Source organism: Ylistrum balloti, unplaced genomic scaffold, assembly GCF_031769215.1.
Source record: "Ylistrum balloti isolate Yb309-2 unplaced genomic scaffold, AGI_CSIRO_Ybal_v1 Utg371104, whole genome shotgun sequence".
Classification (NCBI taxonomy): Eukaryota; Metazoa; Mollusca; class Bivalvia; order Pectinida; family Pectinidae; genus Ylistrum; species Ylistrum balloti.
The window spans coordinates 616,558-635,634 of NW_026782608.1; the positions used below are offsets into that span (position 1 = coordinate 616,558).

The window sequence follows — 19,077 nt, forward strand, 5'->3', positions numbered from 1 at the left end:
AAATCTAAATTTTGGCCAATCAAACACCAACAAATATCATGTGTATGGCTACCTAAGGTTTTAGATGTACAGTTATAGTCAGTTGCTTTGTAAAACTCAATGAAAGTTGCAAAATAAAATAAAATTGTAATAACAATCGTTTTATTACGAGAACCATTGTCTTTATTTTGATTGTTAACACGATGTTTTAGTAGTCGGAAGCACATGTTGTTTCAAGTATTGTTCATACAAACAAGAGGTTCATGGGCCTTAACGGTCATCCGACCAAATTTTCACAATAACCAAGAATCCCAGAGTACTGATATTTAACCTGTAGCATGCTGGTATAAAGAGCTCACACTCTTGTTAAAATGAATAACATTGGCCTACTTTCAACGTCACAGGAGTCAAATGTGCTTAAAGTTTCAAGGAACTTGTTCTTAACACGAGGGCCATGGCTCTTAATTGTCATTGCCACAGAATTTGTATATGGTGGCCTGACAAATCTGATGAATTCCCACAATGATATTTCGTGCAATGTTTGATTGAAATTCATGCAAGTATTAAGCGTTTTGCAGCACAATTATCGACTGATTTTCCCATTTTGGGCCCTGCCCAAGGTCCCTAGGGTCGAATTAACTTTCTGAATTTGAGAAATGATTACCCTGCTGCTATATTGTTGTAGACCACATTTGGTTGTAATCTACCCAGACATTAAGAAGCAGTAACGTTTTGAAGCAAACTTCAAAACGTTACTGCTTCTTAATTTGTCTTGTTTGTCTAAATTTGTCTAATTTCCCTTTTTAGGTCCCTAGTGGTCGAACAAAATTTCTAAATTTGAGAAATAGTTGACTACACTCTCTGGTGAATCAGGCCAAAGTTAAGAGTCGAATCCAAATTCTGAATTTAACAAATGGTTACCCTCATCTTACGATGCCTCAGACAAAATTTCGTTGAAATCCACCAAGGTATGACAGATGAGTAGGATTTTAAAGAAAAAGTTTACGCACGACACACGGTGGACGAATCATCTTGACCACAGATGACTTAAATACCAGAAGTAGACTTTGGCTTACTTTCAAGTCACACTTCAAATTTCTCCTCTGCAACAGCTCCTGGGTTATTGCATTTGTGTAGAAGCATGTATGAGGAATAGGATTTCAACTGGAATTGATTTTATGATTCAACAAGGTGACCAGTTCAATCCTTTTTGGTCTTTGGTTTGTGTAAGAGTAATTTTGAAGTCCGTCTAATGCCTTAAATTAATTGTATACTCTGACACTATCACAAGTCCCATGGACCAGTCACGCCTACACCTAGTACAGGGTTCAGGTAATTGGAGGAGAATCCTACTGAGTCCTTTACAGTGACCTAGATATGGGCCCGAGTCTCCAAATCCTACACCATCTTCTTTGTAATTTAGTGTTTAGTATTGTGTCTGATGTTATATTTTGTTGTAGAATTCTATAGTTTTCAAATACGTTATCATTATGTTGAGGACAATGATCGATTGTTTCTACATTATAACAGAACTGACAATTCTGTGATATATGATTTATCATAATATTAATGCAGTAATAAGAAGCGACAACGATGATTAAAACTGGAAGGGATTATCAGAGCATGTTTACCTATACGCGTCGCACTGACACGATAACCCCTTCTGTGTACCTTAAACGTACGGGTGGTGTTTTATCATTAAGGCCCCGTCGTTATAGTTGGAGACCGAAGTCATCTACAGTGTAGCACGACGTATTACGTGAAGACTATGTGACCCCTACTTTCATCGCTTCGTTTAACAAAATGGTGAAAAGCAAAGTTTGGACCCCGAAAAGGAAGTTTGATGGGAAAGTGCAAACGTCCGATTTCCATCTTGTGGAGGAGGAGGTTTCGGACGACCTAAAAGATGGTGGTATGGTTGCTTGTAATTGTATCTATAACGGTTGTTCTTATTGACAACGTACATATACCTTCTATTTCATGTGTGGAATGGTAGGATTCACAAAAATTCACTGTAATAATTGTTTACATCACTGCTACATCGACGAAGGTCTGACCTCCTATTTGAGTTTGGGCATGTAAGATAAATTGTAAATACAGATAGGACGGTAGACGGCTTGTATTTGTGACGACCTTCACCTGAAAGACCAGTTTATTAACCATTGTTAAGATGTCATTGCTAAATCAGGACAACCTGTCTAGCAGACGGCATACAACAAAGACACCTTAAAGAAGTCGACTTGGGTTAAACATGTCTGACTAAATCACAGTCGACTTTTTTGATAGTGAGGTTACAATGGACTGTGTTGGTTTCAGCTCTCTATATTGGGAGTTTCATAGATTATTTCCGTACATCGACATTGTCAACAGCTGGATTCAACCGTCACTAAAACCAGATTGCCTTATATAAAAGATACCATTATGTCAACAACAGAAACATCGTGCTGATCTTTTAGAAGAGGTTTGCTGTAAATGAGGTCTGGAAACTTTATCATAGTTTAAAATGCAAATAAAAACATGAAATTAATATATGAAAAACACGGTGATAGGTAAAAGTTTTTCATGGAAATTGTATGGATCAAGTCAGAATGTGTAAAGGTTCGCTCTACTTGTTAACTTAGGTATGGTGAAAGATCCCCAAACACTTATCTAATGGCCCGGCAATATACTGAAGTATTTGATTTATAACATTGATAACAGCGGGTTGGAATTCAGTTGATTGTACAAAGAAAACATTGTGTAAAAACATATTATCGTGGGACTAATTTGTGTGAGTGCCTTTTTAAAAATGTGCCATGCTAATTGATTTCATGGGAAAATATACTTCAAATTTTACTTCCACTTACCTTACAGTCCATAGACATGAATTGGTGAGTTAAGAGTTCCAGCGATATCAACGAAAATAATTCCCCCACGAAAATGAATGTTTTACAGAAGCTAAAATTTGACTTTCCGACCTATAAACAACCAGGGTCATTTAAGGTCATTTAAAAATGTGTTAGGGTTTAGTGAGGGAGGAAAGCCTGAGTTTCTGATGAAAATCCACCGACCTGCTACAAGTCCCTTACCAACGTAGGCCTTGGACCCAGAGGTAAAGGGGTAGTGACAAAGACAGTCAGTCTTTACCATTGAAGCCCCCCTCCAGTAGTTAACATTCAATTTTATCTCTGCATTAACCACATGAAATTTAATCACGGTGTATTAAACGGTTAAATTGAGATGGAATTTGATCCGAAGTTACACCCTTCCAAACATGCAGTAGCTAGAAAATTTGCAATAAAAAAGTCAATTTTGAGATGCACGGGTACAGCAGATTAGTCATGAAAAGTACGCCATTACACGTATATGTATTCATAAACAATATAACAAATGCTAAGATATCAATATTTTTTACCTAAAACTTCTCATTCAAATGACATCTATTTCTGAGTGATTGTGCTTAAAATGAGCATCACGATTACAAAATACTCCGATTTCTTTAAAAAAAAAATGGTTTGTAGACAGATGCGAGACTTATCTCCAACCCAGTTCAAAAATATGTCTAAAACCAAAGACATGAAGGACCACATTATTAAACTTATTTTTATTTTTTTCTATAGTGGTGTAAATTAATGAACAAACATGTCACCCATGGCCATATCGAGATACTGTGTAAGTGGTTTCTGTGGACTAGAAACAGGACCACGTGTTAGTTAACAAAGCGACCTGTGGTTTCGAGCTTGTAGGGACTTTCTTTTGTCCGTAATTCCTACATTATGTATGATTGTTCGTTCTGTCTGTACACGCACAAATGTTTGTATCCGGCATGAGTGCGAAATCCGTATTTGCATTTTCACACCGAATTAAGGTCACTTTTTTGGTTTTCTATGTAATGCAATTAATAGTACTTGAACCTCTATATTACGGCTACCTGTGTATAAAGGCCACTTTTCTCCCTTGATTGGACATGTTTGACTGTATTTCAAACATAAAAAACATATATGCCTTTGTATATATACATACAAAAAAATTACAACAGGGACATTGAAATCGCATCTTTTAAGCATCTTCATGGAATGCTGTCTTTTTTTAGACAAGTAACAAAAACAATTTTAACGGGACTGTAGAACAATAGATATGTCACAATACACAGGTATTGTTTTTAGAATTTCAAGAAGACAGTTTAAATCTCACCTTGGTATTCGGCGAGAAGAGTGTCCAAGCAACAACACATTTCCCAGCGTTACATTGCATACATATTTTTTTTCTTGAGTACGCCATGATAGAAGTTTAAGCCTCACCTTGGTATTCGGCGAGAAGTGTATCCAAGGTACAAAGCACTTTAAGTGTCGCGGTATGATCATAAAAGCCGCTGTGTTCGACTTTTTATGGATTCGGGTGTTTTATTAACCCGCACTAAATCTGATGTTTGATCATTTTTTACAGAGTACCTTATAGAAGCACTTCACTGGACGGTGGATCCGTACATGAGGTAACATTATCTAAAATAAATTCACTTATACTGTGCATTTGTTCTCTCTACAATCACGAAACTTTATCATCTTCCCGACATTCTTTATTCCCAGGAAAATCTACAGGGAATGATACCCATAATGAATAAATCTTTATTCATGGTCCTTCATTATCTACTGGGCAGTGCAGTAGGTGATATGATTTGTTCTTAAAGGGGTATTTGTTGCATAAGCTAATGTGATCATATAATTTACAATAAGTTTATGATTTGCAAAGAAGGAAAAGTGGCTTCGGTATTTTTTCATCACCAAACGATTTACATATAAATGGTTTTCTTGATAATCAAGAAAATATTGAGATATAATTCAGTATAAATTTGTATTTTTTATATAATTGATATATAGTCTATGCCATTTCTTCATTTTCACAGGACACGTGAGGTGGGAAATGTGGAACGCAATCAATGCATGCCAGGAGAACAGATAGCCAAGTAAGATGTGCTGGTAAATTGCTAAAAACATTGACAGAAAGGATCTTCAGAAAACATTAAATGAAATCCAATTTATATTCCAAAGTTTATGTTTTATTATAAATAATAGTGGTTCTATATAGCATCGTTTGCGTTATGTATATCGGTGTTAATTGGTGTTTACAGTATTGATATCATGCTACATGATAATATAAGGCTATTTCACAACCATACAACATATATGTGTTAATTATCTCGTTGTCTCGTAGATTCCTTACCATACTCTGTATTTGTTTGTTTTTGTGGCATTCATTCTACATTATTACTCTCACCACCATAACAGCAATACTTCTCTAATTCAATATATTTTACTTGCTCTGTATTGGTTTGTTTTTGTGGCCTTCATTCTACGTTAGCTCTCTCACCACCACAACAGCAATATTTCTCTAATTCAATATGTTTTGTTTACTCTGCTTTGGTTTGTTTCTTAGTCAGGTTATATTACCTTCTAGTTGGTTACGATTATGTCTCTCTCTGAATACCACCATAACAGCAATATTTCTCTAATTCAATATATTTAACTTACTTGTATTTATTTGTTTTTGTGGCCCTCAGATTATAGCGAGTTAGCTCTCTACCACCATAACAGCAATAGCACTTCTCTAATTCAATATATTTAACTTACTCTGTATTTATTTGTTTTTGTGGCCCTCATTACTACGGGTTAGCTCTCTCACCACCATAACAGCAGGTACAGGTTCTCTCCTAGGGAATAAATTAGGTACTTACTCTGCTTTGGTATGTTTTTGTGACCTTCATTACCACACGGGTAGATTATCTCATCACCATAACAGCAATAGGTTTCTACTAATTCAATATATTTTACTTACTCTGTATTGGTTTGTTTCTTAGTCAGGTTATATTACCTACTGTAACTGAATGTCAGGGAGGTACAGGTTACCACAATGAAATGTACCACAATGTAGGGAATGCCAGGTAATGTTCACTCTGTCAGGGAACAAAAGGTTACCATTCTGCACAAATGTTACTTATTTACAGGTTATCGCCAGCAAGGAACAGGGTCCCGTCCCGTAGATCTAGGGAATGTCAGGGTAGGTACAGGTTACTACAAATGTAGATCTAGGGAATGTCAGGGTAGGTACAGGTTACCACAAGCGCAGATCTAGGGAATACTTGGTTAGGTACAGGTTACCACAAGTGTAGATCTAGGGAATGCCAGGGTAGGTACATGTTACCACACGGGTAGATCTAGGGAATGCCAGGGTAGGTAAGGTTACCACACGGGTAGACCTAGGGAATGCCAGGATAGGTACAGGTTACTACAAGTGTAGATCTAGGGAATGGTAGGCACACACGGGTAGACAGGGAAGATTATAAAGGTTAACAAGAGCAGCGAATGTTAGGACGCATGCCTGAAATGAAGGGAATCAGGGTAGGCAGGTTACCACAAGGGTAGATCTAGGGAATGCCATGGGACATGCACAAGGGTAGATCTAGGGAATGCCAGGTTACCACACACGGGTAGATCTAGGGAATGTCAGTTTAGGTACAGGTTACTACAAGGGTAGATCTAGGGAATAGTACAGGAATGATCTAGGGGGTTAGGTACAGGTTACCACACGGGTAGATCTAGGGAATGCCAGGGTAGCTACAGGTTACCACAAGGGTAGATCTAGGGAATACTAGGTTACGTACAGGTTACCACACGGGTAGGTCTAAGGAATGTCAGGGTAGGTACAGGTTACCACACGGGTAGATGTAGGGAAAGTCAGGGTACGTACAGGCTACCACACGGGTAGGTCTAGGGAATGTCAGGGTAGTTACAGGTTACCACACGGGTAGATCTAGGGAATGCCAGCGTAGGTACAGGTTAACACACGGGTAGATCAAGGGAATGCCTGCGTAGGTATAGGTTACCATACGGATCGATCTAGCTAATGCCAGGGTAGGTACAGGTTACCACACGGGTAAGTCTAAGAACTTGGGTCGTTATTCCAATTTGGGATTTTTATCATTCAAGCTTCTGGCTGCAGTCAGAAATTTGCTGACATGATGGCAGATGTGAAAAAAAATTCTGTGGTATGCATATTATTTATACACTTGAACATATGTAAGAGACCATCAATTTCAGCATGACCTTTTCGTACTCCTTGCATTGTCTCCTTTTTTGTTTGGTGCCGTATGCCACCAATTGTGTTACATAACGATAACCCAGATTAAACAAGGGTACCCCGTACTCTAATTTAACACTTTTGCTTTGCCACATGTATTACTAGTAAATCATAAATGTGCCCACACTGTATTTGAAAACAGTACGTCAAAAATTAACAAATACTGAGAGATGAGAAGCTTCTGAAATGGTTTAAGGTGTTATAACATACAGGGAGGTAGCTGCACATTATAGTGTCAGCTAGTCTGTTATTTCTCGGTTAATGCAGCGTTATAACCAAAACGAGCAAATTGACGAGCAGCTCAGGTCTGACAGACCTCGAAAGACTACAGATAGATATAGTTCTGTTCTGACCCCATCCATTCACCACTGCCAACAGGTTTGTGTTAGCTGACAGACCGTCAACAGACGTTTGAATAGTACGCGACTTTGCGCTCGCCGACCAGTAAAACGTAGACTGAAAGTTACTAACAAACAAGACAGCAAGTGATCACCTGACATGGAATATTAGGCTCTGGCAAAGAGTCCACTGGTCTAAGAAGGCGTTTTTCACTTAATCGGACAGACGGCATAAACTGTGTCTGGAGAAATACAACATAATTCCAGAATGACATTGTGGGCATTGCAGCATTTGCTGGTGGCGTTTTTTCTGTTCAAAGATTCTGTTTTCTTAACTGTAAACTTCACTTGTATGTCCTTGATGGAACTTTAAATGGTTAAAAGAATCATATTCAGAGATCCTTCGACATTTACTTGCTCCGCATTTCAATGCCCATCAATCGGCCTGTCCTAATACCTGGCACTACCAAAGTCCGTCTGGTACAAGACTGCCTTCAACAAGAAGTGAGTGAGACATTCAGTGCAATTTCACAACATTTGAAACCAATCGAGTTTGTGTGGGACTATCTCAGGAAAATGTACAGGATGAAAATGCCAAACACTTGGATAATTACTGGTTGTGTTGATCCAGGAATAGCAGTGGGTCCTCAGAACAACAGTCGGCGTTTGGTCAATTGAGAAGACGGACACAAGAATCATACCAAAATCGTGTTGACTTCACCCAATATTGATATTTTCATACACAACAGAACTCGTTGATAAGTTAATTTTCTCTAACAAGTTTTGATAAACTAATATCATATCTTTGAATAAGAGACAGATAAAGATATTTTTCTTGGTTCTGGGAATTCCTCAGTGTAAATAATTGGGGAAGGGGTATGCTTCTACGTTGACGAAAATTATGGTGAAGTTTTACTGTCGTCATAACGATCTCATCGAGAAATATTCTATTTCTTTGTGCGATATGAGGCTGGACACGTGCTTGATGCTCGTAAGTTTGTCTGTGTCTCCGTTATTGTAAACCTATTGTTTGACCAGTGCCGTCAATGAAGCAGAATGCACTTACTCTTTCGAAACACCTGGTCTTAATCGCCTTGACCTTTTTTAGGATTCGCCTTGTAATTCTTCTTTTGTTAATATTTCGTCTTAGTTTTATGTAATATGCGTTTGGATTATGATTTATCATACAACTATGCTTTTATCAGTATAATAACACCTGTAGCATAATTGGTAATATGACTTAGTGGAACTTGTTTGTAGGGTGACATCATAACTTGATGGCATCATATGACTTGTGGAGTCATAAGCATTTCACGTCACCAAAGAAAGAGGGAGACTATCGGTAATACGATTTTTTTTATCAGTTTAACAAAATACAATTTGTTTTCACGAGTGTTTGCAATAGTGTCTATGATAATAGACAGAATCTTGCACTTTTTTTTTATTTAACTTGAAAAATTACAAGACTCGTTTCATAAATCTTGTAAGAATTGAAGCGCATGTAGGACCCCTATTTATCACATTGACTTAAGTCTAAAAGCTTAGGGAAACAATTTATCTACGAAATTGTAGGTTAGAGATATAGGAATCTAAAGAGATTCGTCGTTTATGTTGTGAACAGTATGACGGCTTACTTTGGTTTCCTGGAGCTTTGCCAACCAAAGGAAGGGGACACGGTACTTGTCAATGGTGCTGCCGGGGCAGTAGGTAGTCTTGTCGGACAAATCGCTAAAATCAAGGTTGGTCAATCGTTACTACCTTATATGATAGATCAACTTTTCCTTAGGTTATACCATAACATTAACGTTTGAAAACTATCTGAAATCGATGTTTCAAGTATTTTTTTTTTAATTTGGGAGTGCAAAGTGGCGAGATGACATCTAATCATTGCCAGTATTAAGGATTAAGATCGAGGAGAGGGGTTGTTGGTTGGCATTGTTTGATGTTGTCTCGATTTCTGAAACGTGTTGTTTTAAAGGGATGCAAAGTGGTGGGATGTGCTGGAACTGAAGACAAATGCAAATGGCTGAAAGAGCTGGGTTTCGATGAAGTCTTCAACTACAAGAAGGTGGATTTGTCCGAAGCATTGAAAACGGCCGCTCCAGATGGCTATGATTGTTTCTTCGACAATGTGAGAAGCTAATGCCATTTTATACATTTCGAAATTTTATTGTACAACTTTTACGTTGTCTTTATCTTAAATTTTATTGTACAACTTTTACACTGTCTTTATCTTAAATTTAATTGTACAACTTTTGCACTGTCTTTATCTTAAATTTAATTGTACAACTTTTGCACTGTCTTTATCTTAAAATTAATTGTACAATTTTTACACTGTTTTATCTTAAATTTCATTGTACATCTTTTGTACAGTCTTTATCTCAAAGAAACGTGGAGAAGATGAATTTATTGTGGGTAGGAGAGGATTACAAGATGGAAGTTTGTTATATAGATACTTATGCGGCAATATACAAATTACATTTGCATTTGGGGAAAAATTGTGTGAATGAATGGTCCTTTCTAATTTGTATTGTTTTTGAATGGTAACAATCTTGTCCTAATTACTGTTTATTTTGGTGTAGATTGGGGCCGATTTTACATCTACGGCACTGAAACACATGAAGTTGTTTGGACGAGTGTCAATCTGTGGACAGATTTCCATGTACAACGATAAAGAGCCTCCAAGAGGTTGTATTACTGTATTGCTGGCTTTTCATAGTGTTATTCACAAAGAAATGTATGGAAAATTTGATCTGTAATAAGAACATACTAATATAATTACCGCATGTTTCAGTATAACCTCGTTGACGCGATATTTGTAGACGGTTATATCTTGTCTTTGTCTGCGCACCGCCTCCGTGACATGCTATACTTTCATTGTCATAATATGTTCTGCTTAGGTGTATACCCGTTCATGGACATTCTTGCCAAACAGCTTAAGGTCGAAGGATTCATCGTATTGCGGTGGTATCCAAGGTGGGCTGAGGGAGAAAAAGACATGGCACAATGGATCAGAGAAGTGAGTTTTCGAATTGCGTAGTATGCCTAGATATCTAAATCACGTTTGTCAATGGGGAAATGTTAAATTATATCAAGTTATCGGGGAAAGGTATTACCAACCATCTTAATGGACAGGGAGTGTGCATCTTAATATTTCATTTGAAATATTTTATTAAATGAAAAATGATTCAACGGGAATTTGTCAACAGGCAATGCCTACACAAGTCCTGTTATTTGGAATATATACAAATCCAACAATATAGTCATATTAACACTGGCTAGGAACATTAAGACTTGTAACAGAGTCATTAATTATCTATATATTGTTTTATAAACTTCACAACATACATATCAGTATCATTTTGTTAAATGTTAAACATTAATTAGTAAAAGATATGGTTACACCAACTAGTCCCATACCACCACTTCCACTCCAGACAGCAATTATAACCAGGTCCATACACTCCATTGTGTGCTATCCCAAAAAAAGGGAATCCCGACAGATATATGCATATATATATATTTACACACTGGGGCAAAAATAATAGCTCTTTCAGACTCGATATACTTCTGGACATACGTAAAAGTGGTAGAATAAACATCTTGATTAAGGTGAATACTTCACCCGATTAGTAGTGTATCTTAATATTGAATAAACCACTTATTAAGCGCTCTCTGTGATTTAATCTGTTTACCTGTAATAATCATCAGTAAGATAAAACATCGCTTAAAGTGAAAAAAAATAGTTATAACATATAATAATAATAATATAATATAATATAATTATAATAATGCATACTGTTAATGGGTATTTCTCGCCAATTTCGCCTTTTTCTCATTAAAACGAAAGTAAGGTTAAATAAAAGCAATTCAACAGTGGGCGAAAAAGATTAGGGGAATGTATCCGAATGATCGTTTTAAAATCATGTATGCTCTTGAATTTAGCATAATTGCGAATAAAATATCATAATAACAAAAGTTCTTACGATATATTTGTATCCTTAATTCATATTTACATGTCCTTCCTATTGCAAGTCGTTGTCAGCAGAAGTTTGTTAATTTATATGCCTTTCTTCCACCTACGTACATTTTTTGTTAACTTCAGGGAAAAATCAAGTACAAAGAAACGATATACAAGGGCTTTGAAAACATGCCTACAGCATTCGTCGGGCTGTTTGATGGTGCCAACACGGGAAAAGCTATAATATCATCTTAGTCTGACGGAGTTACCACGTTGTCACTGAAATAGAAATCTAGCTCGGAAACAATGGATATATTTATTGGTTCTATCAGAATTGCCAATGTCGGCCCCATTTTTCTGATATGAAGGCAGTGTATTGACACCCGTATTGTTGAAATGCATAACGAAATTAGCATATTTCGCTCTATCATTATAATAAAAACAAATTAACATAATGTTGAAATAGTTGTACATATCTATTTAATCGCAAAGCATAATGATAAGAACAAATTAGCGAAATGATGAATTTGCGCATTCGCAATAATTGCTACATAAACGTTATACAGAATATTTAATTAGCGAACACACGTTCTTTGCGAAAAGCGCTAAAATAATAGTACCGCTAAAATATGTATGTAAGCAGTATATCTTTACACAGAATGTAACATTGTACATGAATAAAAATAGTCTTAATTACAGTTGTAACAAAGTTGTTGTCAATAACAGAACTAAAACAATCCATCACATACCCCGAGGAAACCTATTTATAGGTACACCCAAGTAAAGAAAACCGAGCCCATTCCAATGGTCAAACTCGTATGTTGATACTATTGACTGGATAGCTTGTTATAAGTCACCTGATTATTGACAAGTAATAGTAATCAGTTTGATATAGAAATTTAGACGGACACAATACAACATTTATACTCACTTAGCCTGTGCTTATCATTTCTTCAAAATTAAAACAATTTGCATTTCAATTACCAGTAATAAGATGATATACAACATTAAACGCAGACACATAAGTGAATAGCACCTTTTAATAATCTAACGTTAGATACAGTAGAGCCAAACAATCAATTAATCTACATCATACAGCCGTTTCGTCCTTCTAGCACTCGTCAGTGATGCTACATCATACAGCCGTTTCGTCCTTCTAGGACTCATCAGTGATGCAATATCATACAGCTGATTCGTCCTTCTAGGTCTCGTCAGTGATGCTACATCATATAGATGTTTCGTCCTTCTAGGACTCGTCAGTGATGCTACATCATACAGCCGTTTCGTCCTTCTAGGACTCGTCAGTGATGCAATATCATACAGCTGATTCGTCCTTCTAGGTCTCGTCAGTGATGTTACACCGTACAGCCGTTTCGTCCTTCTAGGACTCGTCAGTGATGCTACATCATACAGCCGCTTCGTCCTTCTAGGACTCGTCAGTGATGCTATATCATACAGCTGCTTCGTCCTTCTAGGTCTCGTCAGTGATGTTACACCGTACAGCCGTTTCGTTCTTCTAGGACTCGTCAGTGGTGCTATATCATACAGCTGTTTCGTCCTTCTAGGACTCATCAGTGATGCAATATCATACAGCTGATTCGTCCTTCTAGGTCTCGTCAGTGATGCTACATCATAATGTTTCGTCCTTTTCGTCAGTGAGCTACATCATACATGATTAACTCGTCAGTGATTATCATACATATTCGTCCTTCTAGGTCTCGTCAGTGATGTTACATACAGCCGTTTCGTCCTTCAGGACTCGTGTCATAAGTCCTTCTAGGACAATGCTATATATTCTAGGTCTCGTCAGTGATGAACTCGTCAGTGTACACTGTTCGTCATGAATGCTAAAACGTAGCGTACAGCCGTTTCGTTCTTCTAGGACTCGTCAGTGGTGCTATATCATACAGCTGTTTCGTCCTTCTAGGTCTCGTCAGTAATGCTAAGGGCCATAATTTTCACTAGCCTCATGATTAACGTAATTTTCATATTTCTGGTGATTTTATAACAATGTCAAGTACAAGTATATATTCTGAAGTGTCACTGTTCGCATGAATTAAAACGTAGCAAGCGAAGATTGTACAAAACACATATATACAACTTTATACTTTACTTTTGAATATTCTTTGATCATATTGAAAAATCCAATCAGATTTCCTTTCCAGATAATTAATATTTGTCTAGTGTTGTGCTTTGCATGACAGATAAAGTAAGTTTCAATATACATAGTACAAACCGACTACATGATAATCAGGATATAGGCATCCCCGACACAGTGGACTGAAAAGAGAGATATAGATAATCTGGTAAAGGTTTATTGCTGTACACATTAGAGTGATGGAGTCTGGTGTTTCTGTAATGATCACAAACCTGAAGAACTTCCTGGATTCTGTGTCAATTACTTTCTACCAATAATAATATTTGACTTATGCTATATAGTCAATAAATAAAAACGACATTGACCTTCTAAACAGCAAAACTATACTCCGCTTATCTTCATGGTTCACCTTTTGACGTGTCGTCAGATATAATATTGACGGTTTTACTCCCATGACCTGGAGTTTACGGCACCCACTAATCTTACTCTGGACAAATACAGAGACCTTAGGTGTCCTGGACAATACCTAAAATGTCTCCTCAAAATTACTATGTATAATTCTAACCAAAGTGATTCTTTGACCACTAGCCCTCACGAATGACATCATTGTACGATTTCAATGTTTTGTTTATATATACATGTTCAAAACCTCTTACAACTCTAAACACAGCATGGCGTCGGTTCTAGTGTCAATATTAAAGATTTTAAAATTATTAATGTGATTGGGTGAGGGTATGTGATATAGTGACAATACGGTTCTAAACGATCAGTCCTTAATAAATGTGTCTCACAATTATTAATAAGTGTATATGAAGTGTTGTCATTGATCATCATCATCATCATCATCATCATCATCATCATCATCATCATCATCATTGCATCCTGATAGTATTCCATTTTCCCGTGGTGGGATGTATACTGGCTTCACAACAAACATATGTAAATCAAAGCTTTACGTATCAGAAAAAAAGTTTCCGTAAAATGTATGTAGTAAATGACATTTATCATAGAATGCTCATTAGCAGCATTCCTTGTAGTTCCGGTGTTGATTACGTTTTTAATTTGAGAACGTGGCATTACTCACTTGGATTGACCAAGATTTACATGACGGGTGTCGTCGATAAAGCAGAAGACGCTTACTCTTCCTGAACACCTGATCTTATTGTCCTTGTACTTTCTCAGGAGTGTCTCTGTGAATTTTTTATTTGTTCATATTTTGCTCTAGTTTTATTGAATATGAGTTTGGATAATGCTTATGTAGACGTGTTGGCATTTTTTTTTACCTCAAATGAATAATCGAATCATAACAAATGGTTGTCTTAGAATGATCAATGTACACAGCAGGCTTTAAGATCCTTGTTTAACTTTGAGCAAAGTTATGCTCCGGACACGAAAGGATGAACTGACTAAACGTCAATTACACTCTCAAGCCGTACTCCTGTGGGGTGCAGGAGTAGGGCCTAAGTTCAACGGTAATTCAGACCAGGTGAGATAAATACTACCAACGCGATCATTGCTACTATCTATCAAATAATTTTATTCTATTTTGACACACAGCAAAATCTGAGCAAGTTTTAGCTAGCATATTGTATTTTTTGTTTTGTTTTTAAAACAGGTATTGAAAACACAAAGAATAGGAAAACATAGTAATTAACTTGAAATCTGTATTAGGTAATGTCCCGTTAGAATGGGATTAATTCATATCTATTTGTAACATATAAGATTTAAACATCAACAATAAAATGCACGCTAATACATTATTATCATGTTATCTCCACCCTTATCATATTTATCATTTCAGAATATTTGATTGATATAAACAACCATTAGGATTATACAGCAGGTTAGAGCCTATATAAGTCTTCTCTCATGACTTCTTTTATCATGATTAATAATCAGAAAATCTAAGAAAAGGGAGTGGAATGTCTGACAATTTTTGTAAAGTTTACACATGTGGTATGAATTGTTAATTTGCGAGGAATTTTACATCCCTGTTTCAACCTGTATATACATGTACATTCCTTAACCTCAATGTATATATATATAGAAAAAACTTGATTTGACGAGATGCGAGTAAATTATAAATAAAAATGATTTTTGACAAAAGAAGAAAGACGTTACATTTTGCACTAGCGCTTTCACTATATTAGATCTTCAGGTGCATAGTAACTGTACGTAATTGTGTGGCGTCACAATATGTTATCTGTTGATGACATCCTATTTCTAATGGGTTCCTTTGATTGCTAGGATTAAATGTTGACAACCAAGTTTGATGACGAGACATCCTACTTCTAATGGGTAATTTCTATTGCTAAAATAAACTTGAGTGTATACGAGCTATCAATAAACAGTCATCATAATGTTATCATAGAAATGTACATGGTGAGAGTTAAGGTGTTTGTTAATTCATTATAGCAAACCAGACATATGTTACACATTTCTATAATAGCTTGCATGGTTTACACACCTGTGTAGGTAGTCCACACCGACTGATGAAAGGAGACAAGTGTATGACCCGAGTATATGATAAAGCTGGTGACCTTGATAAAAGGAAGATGGAGAAGGCAGGCATACCTCCAGGTAAACAATCAACCCATTTGATACTTTCTAACTGGATACAAGACTGACAATTAAAACGATAATATCATGGGAAATGGCTGCCAATGCAGTCAATTTAAAGTATATTTTGTGCCGCGAAAGTGGAGTTTTGAAGTAAAATTGTAACATTTACATGTGTATGTGTCAGACAGCGTGTGGGTATCCTGTTATACACCTACAGTACTCACACATAATACACTGGTTTATATGTCAGCTTCATATAATCTACAGAATGTCTCATCACACAAGTACAAAGATTTTAAGTGTTATCTTTAAAGGAGCTCTAGGTCCAACATGTTCAACATGTAACTGCAGACAACATAGCTTATCATATCTGCACTCATAACTAATGATGATATCCCGTGTCATGATTACTGAACATCTAGGTTATATCTACTGTAGATCTACTGTATAATATATATTGTGTTATATCTACTGTAAATCTACTGTGTTATATCTACTGTGTTATATCTACTGTAGATCTACTGTGTTATATCTACTGTGTTATAGCTACTGTGTTATATCTAATGTAGATCTACTGTGTTATATCTACTGTGTTATATCTACTGTGTTATATCTACTATGTTATATCTACTGTAAATCTACTGTGTTATATCTACTGTGTTATATCTACTGTAGATCTACTGTGTTTTATCTACTATGTTATATCTACTGTAGATCTACTGTGTTATATCTACTGTGTTATAGCTACTGTGTTATATCTAATGTAGATCTACTGTGTTATATCTACTCTGCTATATCTACTGTAGATCTACTGTGTTTTATCTACTGTGTTATATCTACTGTAGATCTACAGTGTTATATCTACTGTGTTATATCTACTGTGTTATATCTACTGTGTTATATCTACCGTGTTATACCTACTGTGTTATATATACTGTGTTATATCTATTGTGTTATATCTATTGTGTTATATCTACTGTAGATCTACTGTATAATATCTACTGTGTTATATCTACTGTAGATCTACTGTATAATATCTACTGTGTTATATCTACTGTGTTATATCTATTGTGTTATATCTACTGTGTTATATCTACTGTAGATCTACTGTATAATATCTACTGTGTTATATCTACCGTGTTATAACTATTGTGTTATATCTACTGTGTTATATCTACTGTAGATCTACTGTATAATATATACTGTGTTATATCTACTGTTATATATATATACTGTGTTATATCTACTGTTTTATATCTTCTGTGTTATATTTACTGTGTTATATCTACTGTGTTATATCTACTACTGTGTTATATCTACTATAGATCTACTGTGTTATATCTACTGTGTTATATCTACTGTATATCTACTTGTTATATCTACTGTGTTATGTCTACTGTATATATACTGTGTTATATATACTGTGTTATATATATATGTATATATATATATATATATACTGTGTTATATATACTGTGTTATATCTACTGTGTTATATCTACTGTAGATCTACTGTATATATATCTACTGTGTTATATCTACTGTGTTATATCTACCGTATTATATATACTGTGTTATATCTACTGTTATATCTACCGTGTTATATATACTGTGTTATATCTACTGTTTTATATCTTCTGTGTTATATTTACTGTGTTATATATACTGTGTTATATCTACTGTTTTATATCTTCTGTGTTATATTTACTGTGTTATATCTACTGTGTTATATACTACTGTGTTATATCTACTTTAGATCTACTGTGTTATATCTACTGTGTTATATCTACTGTGTTATATCTACTATGTTACATCTACTGTGTTATATCTATGAAGATACTATGCTATATCTACTGTGTTATATCTACTGTAGATCTACTATGTACTGTGTTATATCTAATGTAGATCTACTGTGTTATATCTACTGTGTTATATCTACTGTAGATCTACTGTGTTATATCTACTGTGTTATATCTACTGTAGATCTACTGTATACACACTGTGTTATATCTATTGTGTTATATCTACTGTGTTATATCTACTGTGTTATATCTACCGTGTTATATATACTGTGTTATATCTACTGTTATATCTACCGTGTTATATATACTGTGTTATATCTACTGTTTTATATCTTCTGTGTTATATTTACTGTGTTATATCTACTGTGTTATATCTACTACTGTGTTATATCTACTTTAGATCCACTGTGTTATATCTACTGTGTTATATCTACTGTGTTATATCTACTATGTTATATCTACTGTGTTATATCTATTGAAGATCTACTATGCTATATCTACTGTGTTATATCTACTGTAGATCTACTGTGTTATATGTACTGTGTTATATCTAATGTAGATCTACTGTGTTATATCTACTGTGTTATATCTACTGTGTTATATCTACTGTAGATCTACTGTGTTATATCGACTTTAAATCTACTGTGTTATATCTACTATGCTTTATCTACTGTAGATCTACTCTGTTTTATCTACTGTGTTATATCTACCGTGTTATATATACTGTGTTATATCTACTTTGTTATATATACTGTGTTATATCTACTGTGTTATATCTACTATGTTATATCTACTGTGTTATATCTATTGAAGATCTACTATGCTATATCTACTGTATTATATCTACTAATGACTGTGTTATATCTACTGTGTTATATCTACTATGTTATATTTACTGTAAATCTACTGTGTACTGTTTTATATCTACTGTAGATCTACTGTGTTATATCTATATGTGTTGTTATATCAACTGTATAATATCTACTGTGTTATATCTATTGTGTTATATCTACTATGTTACATCTACTGTGTTATGTCTATATCTACTATGCTATATCTACTGTGTTTGTATCTACTAGTGTTATATCTAATGTAGATCTACTGTGTTATATCTACTGTGTTATATCTACTGTGTTATATCTACTGTAGATCTACTGTGTTATATCGACTGTTATATCTACTGTGTTATATCTACTATGCTATATCTACTGTAGATCTACTGTG

The 19,077-nt window shown here is 35.3% G+C and overlaps 1 protein-coding gene across 1 annotated transcript; it reads left to right on the forward strand.

Annotated features, from left to right (window-relative positions):
- The first annotated feature begins 1,782 nt into the window (after window positions 1-1,782).
- Window positions 1,783-11,646, forward strand: LOC132560726 (prostaglandin reductase 1-like). Its single transcript, XM_060225403.1, has 8 exons — window positions 1,783-1,891; window positions 4,405-4,450; window positions 4,862-4,921; window positions 9,052-9,169; window positions 9,409-9,561; window positions 10,013-10,118; window positions 10,331-10,449; window positions 11,536-11,646. The coding sequence occupies exons 1-8, from the start codon at window positions 1,783-1,785 to the stop codon at window positions 11,644-11,646; spliced, it is 822 nt and encodes a 273-aa protein (XP_060081386.1).
- The last annotated feature ends 7,431 nt before the right edge of the window (window positions 11,647-19,077 follow it).